The sequence below is a fragment of the Scyliorhinus torazame genome, chromosome 2 (assembly GCF_047496885.1).
Source record: "Scyliorhinus torazame isolate Kashiwa2021f chromosome 2, sScyTor2.1, whole genome shotgun sequence".
Classification (NCBI taxonomy): Eukaryota; Metazoa; Chordata; class Chondrichthyes; order Carcharhiniformes; family Scyliorhinidae; genus Scyliorhinus; species Scyliorhinus torazame.
In genome coordinates this window covers 335,318,762-335,345,399 of record NC_092708.1, presented here as the reverse complement: position 1 = coordinate 335,345,399, position 26,638 = coordinate 335,318,762, and the positions used below count along the sequence as shown (strand labels likewise).

Sequence of the window (26,638 nt, the reverse complement as noted above, 5' to 3'; positions counted from 1 at the left end):
GAAGGCGGAAGGAAAAGAGTGCCCCCACGGCACAGGCCCGCCCGCGGATCGGTGGGCCCCAGTCGCGGGCCAGGCCGCCGTGGGGGCACCGCCCCGGGGCCCGCCCGCGCCGCCTTGTCCCGCCGGTAAGAGAGGTGGTTTAACCCACGCCGGCGGGACAGGCATTCCAGCAGCGGGACTTCGGCCCATCCGGGTCGGAGAATCGCCGGGGGCGGGGGGGGGGGCGCCGCCAACCGGCGCGGCGCGATTCCCGCCCCCGCCGAATCCTCGGTGCCGGAGAATTCGGCAACCGGCAGGGGCGGGATTCACGCCAGCCCCCGGCGATTCTCCGACCCGGCGGGGGGTCGGAGAATCCCGCCCCTAATGTGAGAAATAAGAGGATGATCAAAGTGAGAGTAGGGCCCATTAGGGATAGTGGAGGAACTTGTGCCTAGAGTCTGAGGGCGTTGGGTATGCTTTTTTGGGTATGGCTTTTTTACATTGATTATTTAATACCGTCAGGCCCCTGAACCAGAGGTGATTATTTCAATGGATACTAAAATGACTTTTAATATAGTTGAATGGCGCTACCCGTTCAATATTCTTGTAAGGATTGGTTTTGGGCCGAAGTTTATATCTTGGATCCGTCTTCTGTACAGGGCCCCCACTGCATGTTTTCATACAAATGCCCTGAGCCCGGGCTACTTCTAGTTGATCAGGGTATGAGGCCCATTTTCTCCGCCTTTGTTTGCTGTTGCAATCGAGCCTCTGGCCTAGCGTTGAGGTTATCTATGGGCTGGAGTGAGAAGAGAGAGAAGGGAGGGAGCCCTTCATAGAATTTACAGTGCAGAAGGAGGCCATTTGTCCCATCAAGTCTGCACTGGCTCTTGGAAAGTCCACACCTCCACCCTATCCCCACCTAACCTGCCCTTAAGGGCAGCACGGTAGTATAGTGGTTAGTACTATGGCTTCACAGTGCCAGGGTCCCAGGTTCGATTCCCGCTTGGGTTACTGTCTGTGCGGAGTCTGCATGTTCTCCCCGTGTCTGCCTGAGTTTCCTCCGTGTGCTCCGGTTTCCTCCCACAGTCCAAAGATGTGCAGGTCAGGTGGATTGGCCATGATAAATTGTCCTTAGGTTAGATGGGGTTGCAGGGTTATGGGGATAGGGTGGAGGTGTGGCTTAAGTAGGGTGCTCTTTCCAAAAAAAGGGCAGCACGGTAGCCTTGTGGATAGCACAATTGCTTCACAGCTCCAGGGTCCCAGGTTCGATTCTGGCTTGGGTCACTGTCTGTGCGAAGCCTGCACATCCTCCCCGTGTGCGCGTGGGTTCCCTCCGGGTGCTCTGGTTTCCTCCCACAGTCCAAAGATGTGCGGGTTAGGTGGATTGGCCATGATAAATTGCCCTTAGTGTCTAAAATTGCCCTTAGTGTTGGGTTGGGTTATGGGGATAGGGTGGCGGTGTTGACCTTGGGTAGGGTGCTCTTTCCAAGAGCCGGTGCAGACTCGATGGGCTGAATGGCCTCCTTCTGCACTGTAAATTCCATGATGATGAAAACGTTTTGGACACTTCAGGGCAATTTGGTATGGCCAATCCACTTCACCTGCACATCTATGGACTATGGGAGGAAACCGAAGCGCCCGGAGGAAACCCATGCAGACACTGGGAGAATGTGCAGACTCCACACAGACAGTGAGACAAGCCGGGAATCGAACCTGGGACCCTGGAGCTGTGAAGCAACTGTGCTAACCATTGTGCTACCTTGCCGCCATGCTATATGTAACAGATCTAATATAATAATAATCGCTTATTGTCACAAATAGGCTTCAATGAAGTTGCTGTGAAAAGCCCCTAGTCTCCACATTCTGGCACCTGTTTGGGGAGGCCGGTACGGGAATTGAACCTGCGCTGCTGGCATTGTTCTGCATTACAAGCCAGCTGTTTAGCCCACTGTGCTAAAGCAGCCCCTTACTCTCCAATGTAGAGGAGATATACTTTCCGGTGAATTCAGCAGAGAGGGGAGCCGATTTGGGGACGTTGCCTTTTTTTTTCTTTTATAAATTTATAATGCCCAATTCTTTTTTTTTCCCCAATTAAGGGGCAATGTAATGGGCCGATCCACCTATCCTGCATACCTTTGGGTTGTTGCTAACTTTTGGTTGGTTCTTAATTTGGCTCTATTTAATCATGTTTGCTCAAGAGTTGCCAGGTATCTTTCGACACCGCCACAAGGTTCAGAACCGAATACTGATCAATGACTCGATACACCAGTTAGTAAGTCCAAAAGCAATGCTCATTTATTTACACACAGTCAAATCTACTCATGCATAAACTCTACAAACTAAACAACCACTATTACTAAGGCCTATACTTAGCTTCGGGCACCCACTCAGTCAGAGGAACAATGGCCGTTGCTCGGTTCTGAGGCTGCTGGGTTGAGCTGTTTACAGGGTAGCAACTAGGAGCGTCGATCTCGTAGCGTGCGTTGACTTGGAACTTACTTGGTCTGCTGTAGCTGCTAGGCTGGTCTCTTCGGTGAGAGCCAAAGCCAAAGGAGAAAGATTCTCCCTTGGGGGGATACCGTTTATACTCAAAAGGGCTTCGTGCTCTTTTGGGCGGGCCTTGAACTTGGCCTCAACTAATTCGGTCTTTCCCAATCATCGGTATCGATTTTCCTCCAATAGAGGGGTGGTTCCCTGATCGCTGGGCGTGACCTGGTGACTGTCAGTCAGCTTTGTCTAAGCTTCTTCTGGCGCCGGGGAGTCTGTCCGAACATTGTGTATCTAAATGTTTCTCTTTTGTCCCCGGAGATGGCTCATTAGTATGTAAATCGTTCGGTAGTTTCTGCCCTGTCTAAGCGTTTAAGGTTCTAATCAACAGTCCGAGCTTGCACCTGCTTGTTTCTCGGTATTGTCCAATTTTCCCTGCACTCTTTGCAAGTGTCCATTTTGTAATCGGGACGTGGCCATCCCAGATGCCTACAGGGTTGTGGGGGTGAGACCCACGCAGACATTAGGAGAATGTGCAAACACCACATGGACAGTGACCCGGGGCCAGGATTGAACCCGGGTCCTCAGTGCCGTGAGGCAGCAGTGCTAACCACCGTGCCACCGTGCTGTCCTTGGGTATGTTGCCTTTTCGCTTGGCCAGGTCAAGCTTTCGTTATCAGGAATCTGGATGGCCCAGGACTGGGCCTCGCTTCATGGATTGAATTTCGTTGAATGGCGTTGAGTCGGACTTGAAAAGGTGGGGTCACCTCCACCTGACCTTGGTGAGCAGGGTTCAGACGGTAAAAATGAATATTTAAATTTTGGTTTGTGGCTCGCCATTTTTGTCACCAAGTCTTTCTTTGTTAAGATTAATGAGATGATATCTTTTTTTGGGTGGGCAAGAACCCCACTGATTTGTAGGGAGAGGCAGTCAGTGGGATGAGCTGTGCCTAATTTGTTATTTAATTATTGGGCTATGAACATTGAAAAGGCCTGTGTGGTGGCTTTAAGATCCATATTCCATACGGGGCAGATGGAGGTGAGCTCTTTAGAGGGATTAGTTTGAGGGTCTTGGCTACTGCTCCGCTTCCGTTCTCTCTCCGCTTCCAGTAGAAGTGACCACTCTGAGGAAATGGAGGCAGTTCAGGCAGCATTTTAAGCTGGGCTCCATGTCAATGTTAACACTCATCTGTGGAAATCGTCCCTTTTGTGTCGGCGGGTTTGGACTCGCCGTTCGGGTCATGGATGGAGGGGTTGGGAGGTTTGGGGACATGTTTATTGAGGGAAATTTGCCGGTTTGAGGAGCTGTTGGGTAAGGTACAACTCCTGAAGAATAACATATTTAGGTATTTTCAGGCCCGTGACTTTTTGCTCAAGGAGATGCCTTCACCTTCGCCTTGCTGATGGAGCCCAGTGGTGAGTTCTACTTGGGCAGAAGACTCCGGTTCAGGCCAGTTTCTCGTCCTGGTTGAGTGACCGTATAGAATTTTTGCACTTGGGAGAAGATCAAGTACTTCATGAGGGAGTCGGCAGAAGGGTTCTACCCGGACAGCACGGTGGCGCAGTGGGTTACCATTGCTGCCTCATGGCGCTGACATCCCAGGTTCGATCCCGACTCCGGGTCACTGTCCGTGTGGAGTTTGCACATTCTCCCTGTGCTTGTGTGGGTTTCGTCCCCACAACCCAAAGATGTGCAGGGTAGGTGAATTGGCCACGCTAAATTGGAAAAAATGAATTGGGTACTCTAAATTTATATTAAAAAATAGAAGGATTGTACTTGAGTTGGCAGCTATTTGTTTCCTATTTCAAAGAGCTGGTCACCGCCAGGTGCTGGGCAGTGGGGTTTTATTAAGTTCTGTTTTAGTTTTGGGGGTGGGGCTGAGAGTGTGGGTAAGCTTGGAGTTGTATTAGTTATGTGTTGTGGGTTTATTGTATTAGAATGAAATATTTTGTGAACAAAAATATATATTTGTTAATTAGCTTTAGTCAGAACTGGGTATATTTAGGATTGAACATGGAAATTGCAAATAGTTTTGAACTATTAAATTATTGAACTATTAAAATGACATAATTAATCCCAAAACATTAATTGTGAGTTCACATGTATACAAAATAAAATAAACATTAGTCCCTCTGAGGCATATGTACAAGTAATTAAAGGGAATGAGGAAGTGTCAAAGTCATTGAACAGATCAAGGTTTTTGAGGAATTTTATGTGAGGTTGTACAGGTCAGAGCCACCTGGGGGAGTCTGTGAGATGCAGGAATTTCTAGATGGGTTGGAGTACCCGAGGTTAGGGGAGGGGGACAGGGCTATATTAGAAGGAGCGATAGTGGAGCAGGAGATAAAGGATGCGATTGGGAGGATGCAGTCGGGGAAGGTGGCGGGGCCGGATGGGTTTCCGGTGGAATATTATAAAAAATTCAAGGATAAGCTGGCACCCCTGATGGTGGGGATGTTTGAAGAGGCGATAGGGAAGGGGGTGTTGTCGCAAACCTTGGGGCAGGCATCGATTTCCCTGTTACTAAAAAAAGATAAGGATCCGACGGAGTGTGGGTCGTATAGGCCCATATCGCTTCTGAATGTTGACGCAAAAGTATTGGCGAAGGTACTGGCGGGTAGGCAGGAGGATGCCTCCCGAAGGTGATAGGTGAAAATCAGACGGGGTTCGTGAGAGGGTGGCAGCTCTTTTCAAATGTTAGAAGGGTATTGAACGTCATTATGGCACCGGCAGAGGGGAAGAAAACAGAGGTGGTTGTGGCACTGGATGCTGAGAAGGCATTTGAACGGGTAGAATGGGGATACTTGATGGCAGTTCTGGAGCGGTTTGGGATTGGACCAAGACTTGTGAACTGGGTAAAGCTACTATATAAGGAGCCGAGGGCGAATGTCCGCACAAACAACATCAGCTCGGGATACTTTTCTCTCCACCGTGGGACTAGGCAGGGATGTCCTATGTCCCGCCTGCTGTTTGCACTCGCGATTGGTCCATTGGCCATCGCATTAAGAAGTTCGGGGGTATGGAAAGGAATAGTGCGGGGGGTGCATAGAGTGTCCTTATATGCTGATGATTTGCTGTTATACGTGTCGGAATAGAGTGTGTCGATAGGGGGATTATTGGAGCTGCTTTGAGTGTTTGGGTCTTTCTCTGGGTACAAACTAAATCCTGCCGAGTGAGTATTTTGTGGTGGCTTGGCCGGGGGTGGGGGGGCTGGCATTCCGTCGGGCAGGGACTTACTTTTGGTACCTGGGGGTGCAGGTTGCCCGGGAGTGGTAGAGGCGGGGGGGGGGGGGGGGTGGGTGGGGGGTGGGTGGGGGGGCTCCGCAGGTACAGCATTTCTAGTTTGGTGGGGAGAGTGAAAGCTGATCTGGCAAGGTGGGATGGTCTCCCTCTGTTACTGGCGGATCGGGCACAGGTGGTTAAAATGAACGTGCTGCCGCGATATCTGTTTATTTTTCAATGCCTGCAGATTTTCTTGCCAAAGGCTTTTTTCAGAGAGATTGAGGGAAGGATTACTTCGTTCATATGGGGAGGGAAGGTGGCTAGAGTTGGAAAGGTGCTGCTACAGCAGGGAAGGCTGGCAGGAGGTTTGGGTCTTCCGAACCTGATGTATTACTACTGGGCGGCGAATGTGGAGAAGGTGCGGAGCTGGGTCAGAGGGGTTGATTCCCAGCGGGTCAGAATGGAGGAGAGTTTGTGCAGGGGGTCAGGATTGAAAGCACTAGCAACAGCGCCGCTCCCGATAGCCCCGGGGAAGTACTCAGGGAGTCTGGTAATAATAGCTTCGTTGAGAATTTGGAGGCAGTTTCGCCAATACTTCAGATTGGGGGCAGGGTCAAGGGAAATGCCGATTCGGTGGAACCACAGATTTGAGCCAGGGAGGTGGGATGGAAATTTTCGGAAATGGGAGGAGAAGGGGATTCCTGATTCGCTTTTGTCATTTGTTTATGTGAACATGCGGGCTAATGTTTGGTGGGAGGATGGGATCATTGTTATTGATATGGTGATTGACATATTTGTTACTGATTATTGTTTGTTGGTGGGTAAATTTGGGAGAAAATGTGAAAAAGGAGGAGAATAAAAAATATGTTTTTTTTAAAAGAAAGTCGTATGACAGATATTTAATAATAATAGTTTAGTGCCCCTCTTGCATCAGACGCTCAGGTACTAGAAATAAAGAGTCATTTAAGAGCTAATGAAAGTGATGAAATTAAGGTAATTAATATTATCAGAAAAAAGAACTGGAGAAACCTAAAGTATAAACACCCAATCAATCCCTCGGGCCTGGTGGTCTACATCTTGGAGTTCTGAATGAGATAGCTGCAGAGATAGTGAATGCGCTGGTTATGATTTTCAAAATTTCCTAAATTCTAGAAGTGACCCAGTGGATTGGAGGTTATCTAATATAACACTGCTATTGAAGAAAGAGGGAGAAAAAAATCGGAGAACCATGGCCCAGTTGGCCTGATGGATGGCATGACAAGATTTCATATTTCAAGATCTTTACTGTCAGAAAAGACTGAAACTGCGATTGACTGAAAGGGTCTTTACAGGTTACTTACACTTCAAACCACAGGACCATGATACCCTCTTGATGTTAGCACAACCAGAAAATTCAGTACGTTTTACCGTCTTTTAATTAGACATTAATTTCTCCTAAAATCAATTCAAAATGATTCTTGGCTCTCGAGGGTTTACTTCTGTTTCTTTTTCCTTTCTCAGCCAGGTAATTTCTAACCTAAGAACTGTCATTAATGGTGAGAGTATTACTGGGGATCCTCCCTCTTGCGAAAGCTAGGTGACACTTTAAAACGAGGTTTTAAATCCTTAGGAATTTTGTCTTTTTAATCTGAACGTAAGCCTCCACCTGCATTATAGACTTTTAGACTGTAGCTGCTCACTCACTGACAAGAGTAGCCTGCCTCTAATATTCAGTGTTATTTTAGGAAAGCTTGTAGCCTGATATCATCATGGCTTCCACTGGATCCGTGCCTCATCAAAGCCTAACACCACGACAATGTGAATCACACGGGCCAGGCATTCAGATAGAAATGTTGATCATCTATTCTTTAGAACCCAACTCTATTGTGGAATTAAATGTGGGCGGTTTAAAGTGCAACTATTCATAATCCAACATTCCTAATCCTTTCCTGGGTCTTTGTTTAACAGTGGATAAACGCAGGCTGCTGACATTTCAAGTGTAAACATCATCCCACTATCTTCAAAGTCAAAGAATTTGGGCTCTCTTTAACACGAACAATTAAACCAACTAGGCTTGTTGTCAGGCAGGCTTTGACAGCGGACATATGATCCCCATAATTTTCAATTAAGGCACAGTGCCAACATAACAAGCCCCACAATTGTAATATTTATATTGGAGGAGGTATAGGTTCACTGAATTGGTCCCTGGGATGAGAGAATTGTCCTATGATGAAAGGCTCAGTAAATTGGGTCTATATTCTCTGGAGTTTTGTAGAATGAGAGGTGATCTCAAGGAAACATTCAAAATTCTGAGGGGATCTGACAGGGTAGATAGTGAGAGGTTGCTTCCCCTTTCTGGGCAATGTTGAAAATGGCATTGTCTCAGGATAAGGGCTGATCATTTAGTACTGAAATTAGAAATTTCTTCATTAAAAGATTTGTGACTCCCCGGTGTTCTCTACCTCAGAGGACTGTGGGTGCTCCAACATTGAATATATTTAAGACTGAGATCGATAGATTTTTGCCTCTGAATCGAGGAAAATGGGCAGAAAATGGAATTGAAGCTGAAGATTAACCATAATTGTATTGAATGATGGAGCAACTCCTATTTCATGTGCTCTTATGCTTGATCATTGATTTGTTCAACATTGCAAACATTCTTCTGTACAGTGATAGACTTCTGTTTAACTCGAAATCTGGTTTGCGATGAAGACACAAACTACCAGAGCCTTCGCTTGAACTGGGCCTCAAAGATGAGCTGTAATCAGAGGAAAGGTAGATAAGTCTAGTTTTCATTTATTTTATGTTTTGGGGGGGAAAATATGCAGTTATGGACCCTTCCTTTATCTGTAAGACTTGAGCTTATTTAATTTCTCTGGGAGCGGAGACTTTACTTGTATAATTGCTGCATGAGCTAATGAATTTCATTCAAACTATGTTAAATAGATATCATTTGTTCACTAAGGACACGATCCACCGGCTGCACCAGAGACCTCCTGAGTGGTCAGGGTCAGTGCAGAGTGGCCCCTTGCCCTCCTCCAAACGCCAAGGCACCTGTGTGGTACTGCCAAGCTGGCAGGAGCACTACAAGGGTGGCAGTGTCAAGGCTCAAGGGCCGTGGGGGACCATACACATGAAAAGGGGTGGAGGGGGGATTTGAAGGGTGGGGGGTGTATGGCAGATACGTGGGGGCCTCTGTGGAGGGAGGGACAGACAGGTTGGGGTCCTGGAAGGGGGCGACCGACGAGGATCCAATAACGGTATGTCCTCACTTGGGGGAGGGGGGGTGGGGGGCGGGTAGTCCCCAAGTGTGTAGGGGTGAGGTACCCTCAAGCTCACTTAGAGATTGGGCACCCTTTCAAAAGGCTGGCCCGACATCTGAGTTCAGCTCCCCTGTGCTGAAAAAAACTTCTGTAGTGGTTAAACCGGTGAGAAACTCCAAAGGGCCCAAAAGAGTGACTACGGGTGCGATTCTCCTAAACGGGAACATAGTACCCTAGCATGCGCATTTAGCCGAGTGTTTCCCGGCACTTGTAATGAATAAGGGACCTGAACTGGAATGTACAGCTGAGGCCGCAGAGTGCCCCGTTTTGTACAGTGGAGAACTCCAGTGTAGTGAGAGATCAGGACGCTTTTTAAAAATAGAGGCTGCCGGAAAAATCCCCGACTTGTTTTTTCTCCCCCGAACACACTACCGGGGGGTGGTCTCTGGCCCGCCGCGGGCACCCTTGGCCCGATCTCGCGTGCAAAAAAAATGCCAGTTTGGCACTTTCAACCTGGCACCCTGACAGTGCCCATTCCAGCTCCCAGTACCACCTGGGCACCATGGCAGTAACAGCCTGGCACCTAGGTGGCACTGCCAGGCAATCCAGGTGGCACCTGCAGTGCCAGGGCACTACCCTGCCCAAAGGACATGCAGTCGGGGGCTTCTGATCACCTAAGAGACCCCCACAAGTGCCGTTCTGTCTGGTCCCCGTTTCAGTGAGTGCTGAACAATGCTGGGCCATGTTCTCTGAGGCGAAGGGGTTGAATCCCAAAGCCGTGGGTACTTCAGGAATCTGCATGTTAGAGTGAGGCTAGCTGTCTCACTCTAACATTCAGGTGCAGCGAGGCCATTGGATCACGCCCAAAGTGTCATTGGATAGCAGTGGGCAGCTCATCGGCAGAGCCTACCACAAAAGAACTTGGGGCGCGATTCAACGGAAATATTTATAAGTATGTAATTAGTATAGATTTAATGTGTGGTGATTCAAGTTTGAGTGATTAATGTACGTTATTTATTTAGGTAGACTTATCAGTGATTTCAAACATTTCCACTAAAATAATTTCTCCGGCATTATTAAAAGGAAAATAACTTTATATCTAATTATATTTGATAGTCATTGTTATGCAGTAAACTTGGTAGCCAGTTAACTGAGCAAGGTCCACAAATATCAAATACCAGAAAACAGGGAACCCCGCCCATAGTAAAGAAATACTAAGAATGGAACTTGTTCATAGATAGAATTTACAGTGCAGAAGGAGGCCATTCGGCCCATCGAGTCTGCACCAGTTCTTGGAAAGAGCACCCTACCCAAGGTCCACACCTCCACCCTATCCCCATAGCCCAATAACCCCACCCAACACGAAGAGCAATTTTGGACACTAAGGGCAATTTAGCATGGCCAATCCACCTTACCTGCACATCTTTGGACAGTGGGAGGAAACCGGAGCACCTGGAGGAACCCCACGCACACACGCGGAGGATGTGCAGACTCCGCACAGACAGTGACCCAAGCCGGAATCGAACCTGGGACCCTGGAGCTGTGAAGCAATTGTGCTAGCCACAATGTTACCGTGCTGCCCTACAGTATGGCTACAGTATGAAATTGAGAGAAATTATGTGATGGAGTGCTGTAATGTGCCATTAGATATTGCAAAAGGAAGTTGCTAATTCTAATTTTTACGAAAGTTTTTATTGACATCTCAAATAGGCCGGGCTGGTCGTGTTTCAAAAGGGTACTGTTATCGGTTAGTGACCCATGATTTCTGGACACATTGCATTCCTGATCATGCAGTACCAGAGATGCAGGTAATAGCCTCTTTTTCATGAAAGAACTTGTTCTGAATACCTGTTTTTACTTTTAAATGAGACTGACTTGAGTGTTCTTGCTTTATTCGGTTGTTAATACACTGAGTTGTATTGAGACACTTAACATAAATATTTGAAATTTCAAATGACTAAAAATTGTATGAAATACATTAGATCCAAGTCAGACACAAATGTGCAAATTTCTGCAATTGCACATTTCTTAATAAATGCTGTAGAAATGTTTTGCAACTAGATGATTTTTGATTTACCTTGTCAGGTACATGTAGAATGAAAAAGAACCATTTGTTTCTCTGTGAATTTCTTAGCGCTGCCCATTGGGCAGCACTGTACTGAAAGTCAAATTACTGGAAATGGGAGAACCAAGAGCTTTGTTGGCTTCTGCTTTATCTCCACCCAATTTGAGAGACATTGAACGCACAGTGCTACTACTGAAAGAGGCAAGTAGCTGACCAATCCCTCAAAACTGACCTTTTGTAGTAAATCTATGCCAAAAATCTGATATAAAGAAAGGATTTGCTTCTTTATTATTGCAAAAGTATTCACTGTAAAATTGCAACATTTCTTTGAGTGGCAAAAAAAACTAATGGTGGTTTTGTCTTTTTATATATAAAGGTAGGAGCGCTTTCTGTTGAAATGAAAGGAGTGGAAAACCCATATGATGGAGATTTAACTTTCTTGGGGAAAGTATTGGCATATTTGCCTGTGGATCTCCATTTAGGGAAACTTGTAGTCCTGGGATACGTGTTTGGTTGTTTAGAGGAGTGCCTAATTATTGGTAAGAATGTGGAATGTGATGGACCATTAATTTGAATAAACTGGAAAATCAAAATCACTGAATAAAACTTTGACAAACTTCTAATAAACTACATCTTTCCTTTTCAGCTGCTGCACTTTCACTGAAAAACTTTTTTGCAATGCCCTTCAAACAGCACCTTGAAGGATACAGGTAAAGTTGAATTTATTGTTTTGGCGGTTGGAGATAGTGCAATTGGGAGAAGGAAACAGGAAAGAAAAGGATGCTAATATTCCTCCATCCACTGGGCCAAACTTTCTCTGGAGTTCCTTGCTGGACCCAGTTGATTATTTGTATCTTTTTCTTTTAATCCAGTTTCCCCAAGTGCCCCCTCCCAAGGCCATCTTGTTCATGAGACCTTGTATAATGGTTTTCTTTTCTCAGATACCGTCCACCCCTCCATGAATGTTGTCATCATCAACCCTCTCTTCAAAAAAAAAAACAACCATTTAGTGTTTCATCCTTGCAAACTACTGCACTGTCTCAGACCTCCCTCTCCACTCCAAAGTCATCGAACTTGCGGTTGCCTTCCCAGTCCATGCCCATGTCCCCCAGAACTCCATGTTCGAATCCCTTGATCGAGGTTCCTCCCTTGCAACAGCTCTTATCAACGATCCCCGCGAAGAAGTCGATGAATGGTTGCCACCTTCGGGCGAACCCTAATACAGATCCTCTTTTTGAAAAAAAAAATTTTATTCTCCTTTTTCACATTTTCTCCCACATTTACATCCATCAACAATAAACAATAATCAGCAAGATATGTCAGTCCCCATAATAACAACGACCCCATCTACCCACCAACCCCCGAACCTCAACCCACATGTTTACATAAACAAATGACAAAAAGGAATCAGGGATTACCCGTCGTCACCCTTAATCTTACACAGCTCCCCCCCCCCCCCCCCCACCACCACCACCGCAGGTCTCCAGCTCCTCCCGTCCACTGCCTCTTGTAAAACTCCTCCTCCCAACCTCGGTTCCTTCCCCCCAACTTTCCACCCCGGCTAGACCACTCGGACCCTGTTCTGCCAGGCTCCTATGGCCGCAGCCCCTCCCCCCACCTCACTCCCATTCACTGGCCGTCTTAAACCGGCCAGCGTGGAGGCCCCCGCCCGGGACCCTTTCCCACTTGCCCGGCCCTAGGAAAGCCCAAAGATCCCCTTTTAGCACACAAACCCCGCATATCCACCTACACCCCAAAGAACTCTCATTTCGAGTGAAAGTCCCGTCCCTTCCCTCGTCCAAATATATACCACATTGGCTCCTTTAATCTCTACACCCGCGCGCAGTGATACAAAAAAGAAGAAAATACAGTCATGAGGTTACATCGGCACATGGCCATTCCTCAGTTTGTCAGCTCTGCCACAGTCCTTCTGCTTTCGTAAACTCCTCCGCTGCTTCCGCCGTTCGAAAATAAAAGTCCCTGAGCTTGTTAGTCACCCTTAGCTTCGCTGGACGTACAATGCCGCACCGCACCTTGCTAATGTACAGTGCCCTCTTAACCCGGTTGAAGGCAGCCTGCCTCCTTGCCAGCTCCACCGTAAAGTCCTGGTATACACGTATACCAGCTCCAGCCAACTACACCACCCGCTTCTGCTTGGCCCAGCTCAGGACCTTCTCCTTCACACTGTACCTACGGAAGCACAGAGTCACTGCCCTTGGCTCACACGCCTTTGGTACAAGCCGCCACGACCGATGAGCCCGATCCAGTTCATATCGGGAGGGATCCTCCCCCTCCCCAAATAGTTTTGCCAACATCGCGGCAAAAAGTCAGTCAGCTTCGGTCCTTCAACTCCTTCGGGCAGCCCCACAATCCTCAAATTCTGTCGCCTGGATCTGTTTTCCAGGTCTTCCATTTTTACTTGCAGATCCTTGTTAGTATCCATCACCTTCCGCATCTCTTTCCCCATCGAGGCAAGTTGATCACCGTGCTGCATTAACGTCTCCTCCACTTCCTTCAGCGACTCCCCTTGCCCTCGCACCTCCGCCACTGCGCTCGCCACCTCCGTCCTCACCGGGGAAACCGCCTCCTCCACCAGCACACTCAAAACCTCCCTCATCTCCTTCCTCACCGTCTACATGCATTTCGCAATCTGCGCCAACTGCTTTTCAAATTCCGCAGCCATCACCGTAGTTATTTCTTCAGCCGTAAGCAGTGCGGCCTTCCTTGGTGCTCCAGCCTCCATTTTTCCTGGTGACCCCGCGGTGACCTTTCCACTCCCCGATGGACCTCCAGCTGTTTTTTTTCCGGCCGTTTTCTTGCTCACCCTCGACATTTTTCTTTGTTCTTTTTTTCCTCCTGTGTCTTCACTGTGCCTCCTCCGTGCCTTCTCCCTGCTTCTGCCGCCTCCGTGGACCCTGGGACCAGGCTTTAAGCCCCGAAAATGCCGTTGCCGAACGGGAGCCCTCCAGTGTGCGGCCGCCTCCCGCCCGCCGTCACCGGAAGTCTCCCCTAATACAGATCCTCTTAAGGCGAACTTAATTTTTTCCAGCCCTAAAATGCTCGACATGTCTGAGAGCCATGCTTCGGTCTTTGGGGGTTTTGAGTCCCTCGAAGCCAGCAGTAGACGTCACCAGATTACCAGGGAAGCGAAGGCCAAGACGTCGGCCTCCCTCTCCTCCTGGACCCCCGGGTCTTCTGAGACCCAAAAAATTGTCACCACTGGACTCCTCACCACCCTAGTTTTCAGTTCCTGGGACTTGACGTCCGCAAATCCCTCCCAGTATCTCCTAAGTTTTGGGCATGCCCAGAACATGTGGATGTGATTCGCTGGCCCTCCCGCACACCTAGCGCATTTATTCTCCACCCCAAAAAATGTACTCATCCGGGCCACCGTCATGTGGGCCCGGTGGACGGCCTTGAACTGAATCAGGCTGAGCCTAGCACATGTTGCAGTTGAATTTACCCTACTCAGGGCTTCTGCCTATACCCACTCCTCCATCTCCTCGCCGAGTTCCTCCTCCCACTTGAGCTTCAGTTCCTCTGTCTGGGTCTCCTCCCCTTTCATAAGTTCACGGTAAATATCCGAGACTTTCCCCTCTCCTACCTCTCCCCTAGACACTACTCTGTCCTGGATCCCATTTGGCGGGAGGCATGGGAAGGATGGGACCTGTCTACGTATGAAGTCACGTGCTTGCAAGTACCGAAAGTCCTTCCCTCTGAAGGACTTTCTCCTCCAAGGCCCTCATGCTCGAGAAGCCCCCCCCGAATATATCATATATCGCCCATCCTCCCCACCCCCGCCCGCCGCCACGCTCTGGATCCACCGTCCATACTCCCAGGGGCGAATCGGTGGTTGTTGCATATTGGAGACCAGACCGATGCTCCCACCTCCCCTACATGCCTCCTCCACTGGCCCCAGATCCGCAGGGCTGCCACCACTGCAGGGCTGCCACCACTACCGGGCCGGTGGAGTACCTGGCCGGCGGGAGCGGTAGGGGGGCCCTGACCAGGGCTGCCAAACTAGTGTCCTTGCACAAAGCCACCTCCACTCGCCCCCAAATAGACCCCATACCCACCATCTAACTCCTTACCATGGCTATGTTGGCCGCCCAGTAGTAGTTGCTGAGGTTCGTCAGCGCCAGCCCCCCCTCGCTACGGTTCCTCTCAAGCATCGCTTTCTTCACCCGCGGGGACTTCCCCGCCCAGACAAAGCCCATAATAATCTTGTTGACCCTTTTGAAGAAGAACCGCGGGATGAAAATTGGGAGGCACTTAAAAATAAACGGGAATCTTGGGAAGTGTCATCTTTACCGTCTGCACTCTCCCCGCAAGTGATAGCGGGAGTGCATCCCATCTCCTGAACTCGCCCTTCATTTGTTCCACCACTCTAGTCAAATTTAGCTTATGCAGCCTGCCCCAGTCTCGTGCCACCTGTATCCCTAAGTATCGGAAACTTTCTCCGACCATCCTAAATAGCAGCCCCTTCAACCTGTTCTCCTGGCCTCTCGCCAGCACTACAAGCATCTCACTCTTAGCCATGTTCAGTTTGTATCCTAAAAACCTGCCAAATTCTCTCAATATTCCTAGTATACTGTCCATCCCAGTCAGCGGGTCCAATACGTACAGGAGCAGGTCGTCCGCGTACAGCGATACCCTGTGTTCCACCCCTCGCTGCTCTCAGGGCAATCGCCAGCGGCTCTACGGCCAGTGCAAATAGCAAAGGGGAGAGTGGGCATCCCTGTCTGGTCCCCTCTTTAACACACTTCATCACATCATCTACCCCTAATGTTTCCCTGCCATTGTCCACTTGGATGGGACTACACACTTGCCTAGGTCCATTCTTATCTGTCCAGCCATGGCCAGCGGATCAAGCTTTTCGCCCCGCTCCTGCACTGCTTTTATATCCCCCAGGATCTGACCCTCCTCTCCATCTCTCCCCCCATAAAACGTTTCTCATCTATATGCTGCCCCCTTGTGACCTAATCTAAAAACAGTATCAGGTTTCATATAAACCCTGATGACACTCGGCTCATACTCGGCGCTCCTTCTCTCTATGCCTTCACTACCTCCAAGTTATCTGGCATTTAGTACTAAAAAGCAGACCTGTCCTCCAGCTAAATATTGGGAAGATGAAAGCCATTCTCTTTTGTGTGCTCCCGTTCCTCCCTCAAAGTCCACCCTTCCCTGCCAGCTGTCAGTGGCTGACTGAGTGTTTGCGACCTGGTTGCCTTAGATTGCGAAATAAGCATACATCAATGGTGCCACTAACAGCACCTATTTCCACCTTCGTGTTCAATGCTGTCTGCAATAGCTCATCTATTTCTGAATTCCTCAAGAGTGACATTTTTACAATTAGATTTTATTATCTCAACACTCATCTCTCCAGAATCATGGGCCCGATTCTCCCAAAGGGAGACAAAGTCCCGACGCCGGAGTGAAAACCGGAGTGTTTCACTCCGGCGTCGGAGCCCGCTCCCAGCCCCCTATTCTCCTGCCCCCGGGGGGCTAGGAGCGGAGTCACATATTTTACGCGTCCTGGGCCTTGGCGCCGCGTTAAAAGCGGCGCTGCGTAAATGACGCGGCCGGCGTCGCGTAAATGAAGTCACGCCCACATGCGCGGTTGCCGTCCTTCCCAAGGCCGCCCCGCATGAAGATGGCGGATGGATCTTGCGGGGTGGCGGAGGAAAGGAGGTCCTCCTTTAGAGAGGTCGGCCCGCCGATCGGTGGGCCCTGATCGCGGGCCAGACCCCACCGGCAAGTTTGAAGCCTTCAAATAAAATTTTAACAGCGTTAAAGGACACAATGGTGACATTTTGATTGCTGAGTCAAATGTTTTTCATTTGGTTAGTGGCAAGGAACTGAATTTAGCAAGCATTTTTAACGAATTATGCATCACTTTTGGTGGATTGCTTGTTAGTAATGAGCTTGTATAGCCATTTTCCAGCATAAACATGGATATAATTTATAGTTTATAGAATTTAAATGTCGGGGGATCTGGAATGTGAATGTCTTAGACACGTGGATTTTAATATTTAAATTATAATTTATATATGTGCAGGAATAAAATGGAGTTTTCAGATGGAACATTAAGTGACTGTATAGCACTTGTGAATGCTTTCAAGGTAATGAAATAATCACTCAAAAATGATATGTCTGCAAACTTGAAATGTTTATTAAATTGTGCACGATTTACCGGCCTCATCATGCCCGATTGGTACCGTGACAAGGTCAATGCATCTTGTGAGAGGCCTCTTGTGAGATTCGTGACTCATGAGACGTCTCGTAAGATTCATCCGAATCTTGCAATCTGGATCTTGCCAGCACTGTGTGAGATCCAGATTAACATATTTAAATGAGCTGTACTGCGTCTGGGAACTAACGACCTCCCCAACGAGGCCTGGACCTAGTCACGGTACCAAGTCGGGCACGACGAGGCCAGATGGCACCTGAGTATTTCCCAGGCCAATGGGTGGTTGGGGACAGGGCATGGTAGCACCCTGACACCTTGATGCTGTCACCCTGGCACTGCCAAGGTGCCCGGGTGGCACTGCTAAGGGTTGGGGCCTGACAGGACCCATGTCCATGAAAGGGGGGATGAGGAGGAGTGTTGGGGGGGGGGGGGGTGCTGAAGGGCAGGTATGATGTGTCCTCATAAAGGTTGGTGGGGAGGGCGAAGAGAGAGAGGAGTACTAGCCTGCAAGGGGGGGGTGGGGGGGGGCGGGGGCGGGGGCTCAACGACCGCACAGCAGGTGTTCTCACTTTGGGGATGTGTGGGGTCATGCCCATGTGTGCGGGAGGGGGATGTGGGGGTCCCTCAAGCTCACTTAGAGATCGGGGCACAATTTCAAAATGGCGGCCTGATCTCCAAGGAGCTGGTTTCGCCGGCGAGTTCAGCACCCTAGTGTTGAAAAAACATCTCGGTGTGGGCTGGACCACGGAGAAATTCCGAAAACTAAGTGTGGTTGAATGCCGGTGTGGATCTCATACAAAAGAATGGCGAGAAACACCCCGCCAAACTGACCCACAATGATGCACACATTTTTTGATTGAATCACGCCCATAGTCATGTAAAAAGATAAGACAATACTCCACTACTTTGTTGATTGTTTTCAGTAATTTAGTAATTGTTTTCATCCACTGTAATACTTTCAAGGGTCAATTCATTCCTTAAGATCAACACTTCATTATATTTCACTCCATGTAATAGTACAGCAAGAAAAATGTACCATGGAAAGCTGGGAATTTACTTTTGGTACCTACTAAGTCAGTAATGTGGGGGCAGGGGGTCTCGACAGTAGACTCCACTCTCCTGAGTTAGGGGGACAAAGCAAAGTTGGTTTGAGTTCATACACCTGTTCATTATTCAGTTTTTCTACTGAAATTGTACCTACTTGTTTAAAAACATTCGCATATTTTTGACTTTGATAGTTAGTACATCCCCTTCTGAAGTTGAATAGCTTGTTGACTCAACATCAAGGCTCACACATAAATAAATAATAACCATATTGGTGAAGTAGCCGGTCTTAATCATGGAGTAATCCATTCCTTTCATTTCTCTGAACCCATCTTATGTGTCCTGCAGCTTTGAGCATCATATTGAACCACTGGCTATCGCCCTTAGATCAGCAGATTAGTGGATGGGCATTTGGAGAGGGGGCAGAGAGTATAGAGTCTCACTCTATGTGGGTGACTTGCTCCTCTATGTGTTGAACCCCCTAGCCAGCATGGGAAAGATAACTGGACTCATTAGGGAGTTCGGCGCCTTCTCTGGTTACGAACCCAACCTGGGATAGGGTGAAATCTTCCCGGTAAACCCCCGAGAGAGAGAGAGGAGCGGAGCTGGAGGAACTACAGTTTACAGAGACCCATGCCAAGTTCAGGTACCTGGGGATCAAGAGTCCCACAGTGGTAGTAGCCACCCAAAGAACATGGAACCAGTTCAGGTGCCGCTTCAAACTTATGTCCATAGAGGCTCCCATCTGCAACAACCACAGTTCACACCTGCGAGAATAGGCGCCACATTTTGATATCGAGGGAGGACAGAGGAACACTGACAGTACAGGACATGTACGTGGACAATAGACTGGAGACCCTGGGGAACTCCGAGGCGCTCCAACTCCCGAAAGGGAACAAGCTCAGGTACCTGCAACTGCACAACGTTCACCATAAGGAGACAAAAATGTTCGAAAAAGACCTGGACACATTTCTGGACACAATGGTAGGGCTGGACTGGTTAGGGGACGGCAATTGTGGTGACATCTACAGATGACTCGTGGAAAAGGTGAGGACCCCACTGGACAAGACCAGATGGAAACGGGGAGAGGAGATGGGCATGGAGATCGGGGGAGGACTCTGGATCGATGCGCTGCACAGGATCAACTCCACCTCCTCCTGTGCCATGCTAAGCGTGATGCAGGTCAAGGTGGTGCACAGAGCGCACTTTACCAAAGCACGCATGTGCGGGTTCATCCTGGAGGTGGAGCAGTGTCAGGGGGCCTGGCTAACCACACCACATTCTGGTTCTGCTCCAGAATCTGGAGTTCTGTATTACCTTTTTCGAGGCTATGTTCAGGGTACTGGAGGCCAAGATGAAGCCGTGCCCATCTCTGACTGTCTTCGGGATTTCGGAGCATCCAGAGTTTTGGACACAGAAGGGGGCGGATGCCCCGGCCTTCGCCTCACATTGCCAGGCGGAGACTTCTGCTGGGTTGGAAGTCGGTAGCGCCACCAAGGGCCTTGGAATGGCTCTCTGAAATGGCCAAGTTCCTGAGACTGGAAAAAAATAATTTTGCAATAAAAGGGTCCGAGAAGAGATTCCATGCCAGGTGGAAAATATTCAGACCTTTCGCAACCAGCAGATAACTTGGAAGGGGGAAACATCTAGGGAAGGGGGAGGGGCCAGAAAACGCCACCTGAATGAAAGGGAGCTCACAAACAGCAGAGAAGGAATGGGGAGCAGGCCCACCCGCTGGAGGGGGCACAAACCCCTCCCACACACGTCAAACTGAGAAATGGACCGACCTATCCTCACTCAAAATCTCGGGAGGGGAACAGGACCGGCTGAGCGGTGCTTGCCCAAGGTCTCTGAGGTGAAGGGGATGAATCCCAAAACCTCAGGTACCTCGGGAATCTGCACATTAGAGTGAAACTAACTGTCTCACTCTAATATGCTGATTTGCCAAAAAGTGTTCCCGCCCGCAATAGGAGGGATTTATTTCGCAACATCCCGCGAGATCGTGTTGGATCTTGCGAGTCAGGAGATCCCGGGAGTGCGGTCTCCTGGCTTTTATCCGACACACTGCGCCGCGGCAGCTACTTTTTGGGCGCAGCATGGCTATTGGATCGCGCCATGTATCTTTATTGTCTGAAAAGTTCTGTTTTTAAATGAAAAATGTCAATTATTTTTTTTCAAACTTTGAACATCATGAGATTGAGGCGCAAATTATTTGTGAACATTTGTATGAACTTTTTTCATAGGCTTGGCGTACTTGCAGAGAACAAGGCCAGCTGAGATTTCCAAGGGTTAGTGCATATTTCAGTCTCTATTTTAAGAAAAACTACCATCCGTGTACTTAACACACCTATTTCTCCTGTATTTTCATTGAAGAATCTTTTTCTTCAGCTCAGAAATAATCAGAGAACACATCTGAGCTTGCATGCGTTATTGTAAAACTGACCGTTGATCAATGAATCAATGAATATCAATGGCCAAAGAAACGGAGCTTTTCAAAAGCTAAGCTATATTTGATCAGGATGGATTTTTTTTAACAAAGGAAGTAAGTTCGAACTAGATTGGCACATTGTCCTTCAGGTTTTTAATCAAATGTGAACTGGCCTAAAGTGATGAGCTACAGGTAACTGCCGTATGTAAGTTATGGTCAGTTATTATCTACAATGTTAAATAAAACAAAGGTAGTTTTAAGGGATTTATATTTGTATTTTTAAACATTAGAAATAGGGTATAGTTTTAAGTGTGTTTAATTTGATTTTTGTGTGCCTGGAAGGGTCAAATACATAGTTAGGTTCATGCTGGAACAAGGGGCGAAATTCTCCCCCAATGGCGGGATGTCCGCCGACTGGCGCCAAAGGCGGCGCCAATCAGACGGGCATCGCGCCGGCCCAAAGGTGCGGAATGCTCCGCATCTTTGGCGGCCTAGCCCCAACGTTGAGGGGCTAGGCCGACGCCGGAGGGATTTCCGCCCCGCCAGCTGGCGGAAATGGCGTTTGTTGCCCCGCCAGCTGGCGCGGAAATGCGGCGCATGCGCGGGAGCGTCAGCGGCCGCGGTCAGTTTCCCGCGCATGCGCAGTGGGGAGAGTCGCCTCCGCCATGGTGGAGACCGTGGCGGAGGCGGAAGGGAAAGAGTGCCCCCACGGCACAGGCCCGCCCGCGGATCGGTGGGCCCCGATCGCGGGCCAGGCCGCCGTGGGGGCACCCCCCGGGATCAGATCGCCCCCCCCCCCCCAGGACCCCGGAGCCCGCCCACGCCGCCTGGCCCCGCCGGTAAATACCAGGTTTGATTTCCGCCGGCGGGACAGGCAATTTCTGGGCGGGACTTCGGCCCATCCGGGCCGGAGAATCCAGCGGGGGGGTCCCGCCAACCGGTGCGGCCCGATTCCCGCCCCTGCCCAATCTCCGGTACCGGAGACTTCGGCGGGGGCGGGATTCACGGCGGCCAACGGCCATTCTCCGACCCGGCGGGGGGGGTCGGAGAATGACGCCCATGGTGTTTGTATATTTGAGGTTGGTTAAGTTTCCACTGTGTTTCTATTCTACTTATAGTGGACTATGATGTGAAGAATAAAAACAAGTAAGTTGGTGCGAAGCAACAAGAGGCAACTTTCATAGGGTAGGGCTTTCCTTTGTTCTTGTTTTTAACTGGAAGCCAGAGCATTTGGAGCCAGGTCGCTGAGGAGCGAACCATTCTCAATTCTGCAGGAGAAGCTGGACAGAACAAGGGAGTTGCATAGATGCAGGCTTCCTAAGGAACAAGATACAGCCTAAATAACCAAGGAATTGGGACAGTAATAATTTTTAAGACAACTGGAGTTAAGTGAACAGAGACCAAGGTATTGTTCAAAAGAATTCATGGAAGAATAAACAAAGTTCTGAGTGAGACAATTGCAGTAACAAAATTTAAAGTGGGACAGGATGAGTTGGATAAAAAGCTTCATGTTACTTTAATACCATCTGGGTATCGAGAGTTAAAGCAATTGTGAGCAGCTTGCACAGCAGTCAAGACCAAGAAATCTGAAAGGGGTTGGTGTGAAATCCTGGACAAGATTCACTGTTAAATGTTGAGCGGAAGCTTTGTTTGTAAGTGCCATTTGTAAAACTTGGACTGGATTTGAGAATGCAAACTCAAAGGAAAACATGAGATTTTAAAGTGTGTTTTTGGGAGTGGAGTTCGGCAACTTTCATGTTTTGATCATCGGGGAGGATTCTGAGGAGATAACCACAGACACTTGGATTCAGAGCAGAGTGTGCATTTGACCACAGTCATCTTGTGTGCTTAAAAAGGGACCTTTTGTGTTTCTGAGATCAGTGAAGTTTAAGATGTACTCTGTAATCTATGTTAATCCTAAAACGTGTGTGTAATTGTTAAGATTAGGGGGTGAGTAAAGGAATATTGTATAATAATCTAAATTTCTCATGTTTTATAAAAAAAATAAAAGTTAGTCTTTTGACCCAGGGTTCCATTCTGGGATCTTCCTGTCCAGTTATAACATCAACTGGAATTTTAACATCAGCGACTGAAGTAATGACCAACCTCCCCATGACTTTCAGTTGTACTACTATGGTCATGTTACCCCACTATCAACACAATTCGACCAACAATATCAAAATTGGATGCCCATCTCCTGATCCCTGAAATACTTCTATTATCTACAAAGCTAAGTCAAAAATATGATGGAATGCTCACTATTTGCCTGGATAGTTATAGCTGCATTGAAATGCAAGAAGTTCAACATTGTCAAGGCCAGCCCATTGCGTTTCGTTGGTACTTCTGTTAATGGACAAATGTCCACTGTTACGATTCCCTGGGCTAGTGCGTGGTCAATTTCAGCCTCACTTGACCTTCAAAAAATACCCAAAATCTTTGTCCCGTGGCTACCCAATAACTACAGTCACCCAAATTTGTAAATTTAAACACAATTAATTTGATTAATAGTAATAATTATAAATATGCAGCAAATACAACTGGTTAATTAATAGCTATAAAATATATATTATATGTGTTACATACACACACATGCACACATGGCAGACAAACAAACACAGAAGGGAAAAGAGGGGTGTAAAATTATGATGAAAGTAGGATAAGAGTCTTTGTTTCAGATGATTGTCTTCTCGCATACCTTCCTTCAGTCTAGGCTTTCAGTTCAAGGTTTTTGTTTCGTTTGTAATGGTTTTCACTGTAAATTCATCCAGGTTCTCAAATACGGCAGCTATGTAGCTTTCCTGGAGAAAGAGAAAAAGAGAGAGAGAGAGAGACACACTCAACCTCTTTTCTGAGCGCCCAGGACCTGACTGTCGTTTCCTGGTTCTCTGAAAACCATCCCACTTGGATAGGACCCAATGACTGCCTATCGCTGGGCAGAGTACAGCCTTTTGCCAATCCATTGGCCACCAGCCAACTAATCAAACCAAATCGCTCCGATCTCTCTCGGGTGCCAAAAAGTTGGAGTTCTGAGCTAGCACAACTTTTGAGTTCCTCACTTCCTCAGCTTGAGGTACATGTCCATTCAACATCCATGGATCAAGAATGATAATGGCAAAATAAAAGAAATTGGAAGTAAGGGAATCAACAGGAAGGGCCTTTAGACTACTCTCACCACCAGCACACTCAGTTTGCAGAACATACCATTGACATGATGTACTGCAGCAACATACCAGTCTTTCAACAACTGTCCAGCCAGCCCTGTGATCTCTACCACTGAGAGAATGAGAAGTAAGATCATGGGAGTACAGTTACCACCAAGCCACCCTCTGAATCACAAACCACCCTGATTTGGATATCCTTCATTCGTACTCAAATCAAAACTCCATAATTTCCTATCCAGCATTATCATGGGAGCATCATCGACACATGGATGGCACATGGGCAGCACGGTAGCATTGTGGAAAGCACAATTACTTCACAGCTCCAGGGTCCCAGGTTCGATTCCGGCTTGGGTCACTGTCTGTGCGGAGTTTGCACATCCTCCCCGTGTGTGCGTGGGTTTCCTCCGGGTGCTCCGGTTTCCTCACACAAATCCAAAGATGTGCAGGTTAGGTGGATTGGCCATGATAAATTGTCCTTAGTGTCCAAAAATTGCCCTTAGTGTTGGGTGGGGTTACTGGGTTATGGGGATAGGGTGGAGGTGTTGACCTTGAGCAGGGTGCTCTTTCCAAGAGCCGGTGCAGACTCGATGGGCCTCCTTCTGTACTATAAATTCAATGATAATCTATGACTGCTGTGGTAAAGGAGAGGTTCCAACACCAGGATTTTAAATGCTGCAAGCAATCCAAATCAACGGCAATGCCTTTGCAGTCTATTCATTCACAGTTGAAGGTGCAGGGATTGGAAGGGTGTGATGGAAAGCAAATGAAGATTGGAGGGATATAGATTTTTTTTTTAAAGTAGTTGAAAACATACTAATGATATGGAAGCAACTCACTGCAATTGCAAGAGCTTTTCCACCCATTTTCTGTTTGAATATACATCAAAACGTCAGAGTTATTCAGTCAGTGACTACTGTAAGTAGGTTTGGTGATTGTCCCTTTGGAACAACACAGGCCATGTGACCCTTCATCTGCTGTGTTGCCCTTAAAGGGACAATCACACATGGCATGTGCTGCACTTAAAAGGAACAATCACCATAGTAGGTTAATGGTCTTCCTCAACCAGTCTACCCTTAGCCTAATTAAAAATAGTATTCTTGCCAAATTATAATTGGATGGCTATATGATTTTCTTGGGCTGCATTTATGTGGAATCACTGAAGTTTTATAAAACTAGGATAACCCTCTGATATTTCTCAATCTCTATTAAAATAATTGTGCAACATGATAAAAGTCCTTGACTGTCATTGGATCTTTTCAACTTTGAGACTCATAAAACATATGCAGTCCATAAAAATGTAGTCCGATTAATTTGACTTTAACTCTTGACATTATTGACTCTTGTTTATAATTCACTGTTTTGATGTTTCATGACTCAATATTTAAATGTTGTCTTCATCAATTCATGTATCATCCACATATTCTGACTTTTGTTGTTGATGTGACACAGGCTGAGTTAGAATGGGGCAAATCAAATTATGTCCAGATAAAAAGAATAAAAGAGGTGAGTTTATTTTTGTGGATTATTAAATTGCAGTAAGCGTATTGTTAATATGTGATGATTTTCTAATTATCTGGTCACTGTCGTGTTCCTTTCTAAGAACCAGACTTCTTGTTTCCCATATCAAAGAGCTATTCATAGCTTGTTGTCTTCAGTTGTATGTTTTCTGAAAAGGTATACAAAATACTGCTTTTATGGGGAGGAGAAAGTAGCAGATCTAGCACTGAAGTGAATTGCGGAGTTGGGTGGAAGGAATGGAAATCTAATTATAGGAATTAGGAAAAAGAAAAGGATTTGTCTTTGCGTGTATTTTTCTGTAGTAAGGTAATGGAATAGAGATATTTTAACAGGATGGAAATGATGTAACTTACAGAATGAGTTTCTTTACCAAGGAAGACAAAGCTCTGAGACAGAAGAATATCTTTAAACCTCTAAAGATCATAATATCATTTAATGGTTGTAGCATAGAAAGATGCAATTTGGTTTTCTCTCAGAACATTTTGCCTGTCCCACTTTCCTGCCTTTACCTGGTAACCCTGCAAGTATTTTCTCTTCAGATAATTATCCGATTCTTTTTTACAAACCTTGATTGAGTCTGCCTCCACCATACTTTCAGACAGTGCATTTCAGATCCTAATTGTTCTCTGTGTAAAAAAGATCTTTCCAAATGTTGCCTTTGCTTTTTTTGGCAATCACCGTAAATCATTGTGGCATTGTTCTCAACCCTTTAGCCAGTGGGAAAAGTTTCTCTCTGTCTACTTTGTCAAGACACCTTATGATATTTAATATCTGTATCAACTTCTCTTCATCTTCACCTCCCGAGGAGAACAGCTGCAACTTCTGAAACCTATCCATGTAGCTGAAGTTTCTCAGCCCTGCAGCCATTTCCATCAATCCTTCTGCATCCTTTATAATGCCTTCACATTGTTCCAACAGTATGGTGTCCAGAATTAGGGACACTGCTCCAGTTGAGGTGAACCACTGTTTAACAATGCTTCAGAACTTCCTTGCTTTTGTACTTTATGCGTCTTCTTATAAAGCCTAGACACTTGTATGCACTACTAACCATTGTTTCCAAACTGCCCTGCCACCATAAGTGTCCCTTTGCTCCTGCACTCCCATTTAAAATTGTATTATTTATATTATTCTGCCTCTTCACCTTCCTATTAAAGTGTATACTTCACACTTGTGTATTAAATTTAATCTGCCTGTTCCACCAACATTTCTGTGTCCTTTTAAATTGTATTACTGCCCTCCTCTTCAGTGTTCACAATATTTCCATTTTTTCTGTCATCTGCAGTTTTTAGAAATTGTACCCT

At 47.3% G+C, this 26,638-nt stretch overlaps 1 protein-coding gene across 1 annotated transcript in view; it reads left to right on the top strand.

Moving 5' to 3' along the window:
• tdrd9 (tudor domain containing 9) overlaps nucleotides 1–26,638 on the top strand; it is a 255,517-nt gene that overhangs the window by 160,962 nt on the left and 67,917 nt on the right. Inside the window, exons 13-20 of the mRNA XM_072489934.1 lie at nucleotides 8,339–8,443; nucleotides 10,642–10,739; nucleotides 11,066–11,197; nucleotides 11,373–11,535; nucleotides 11,643–11,706; nucleotides 17,055–17,118; nucleotides 20,474–20,518; nucleotides 25,269–25,322. Coding sequence (XP_072346035.1) covers nucleotides 8,339–8,443; nucleotides 10,642–10,739; nucleotides 11,066–11,197; nucleotides 11,373–11,535; nucleotides 11,643–11,706; nucleotides 17,055–17,118; nucleotides 20,474–20,518; nucleotides 25,269–25,322 — 725 coding nt within the window. The remainder of the gene's footprint in view (nucleotides 1–8,338; nucleotides 8,444–10,641; nucleotides 10,740–11,065; nucleotides 11,198–11,372; nucleotides 11,536–11,642; nucleotides 11,707–17,054; nucleotides 17,119–20,473; nucleotides 20,519–25,268; nucleotides 25,323–26,638) is intronic.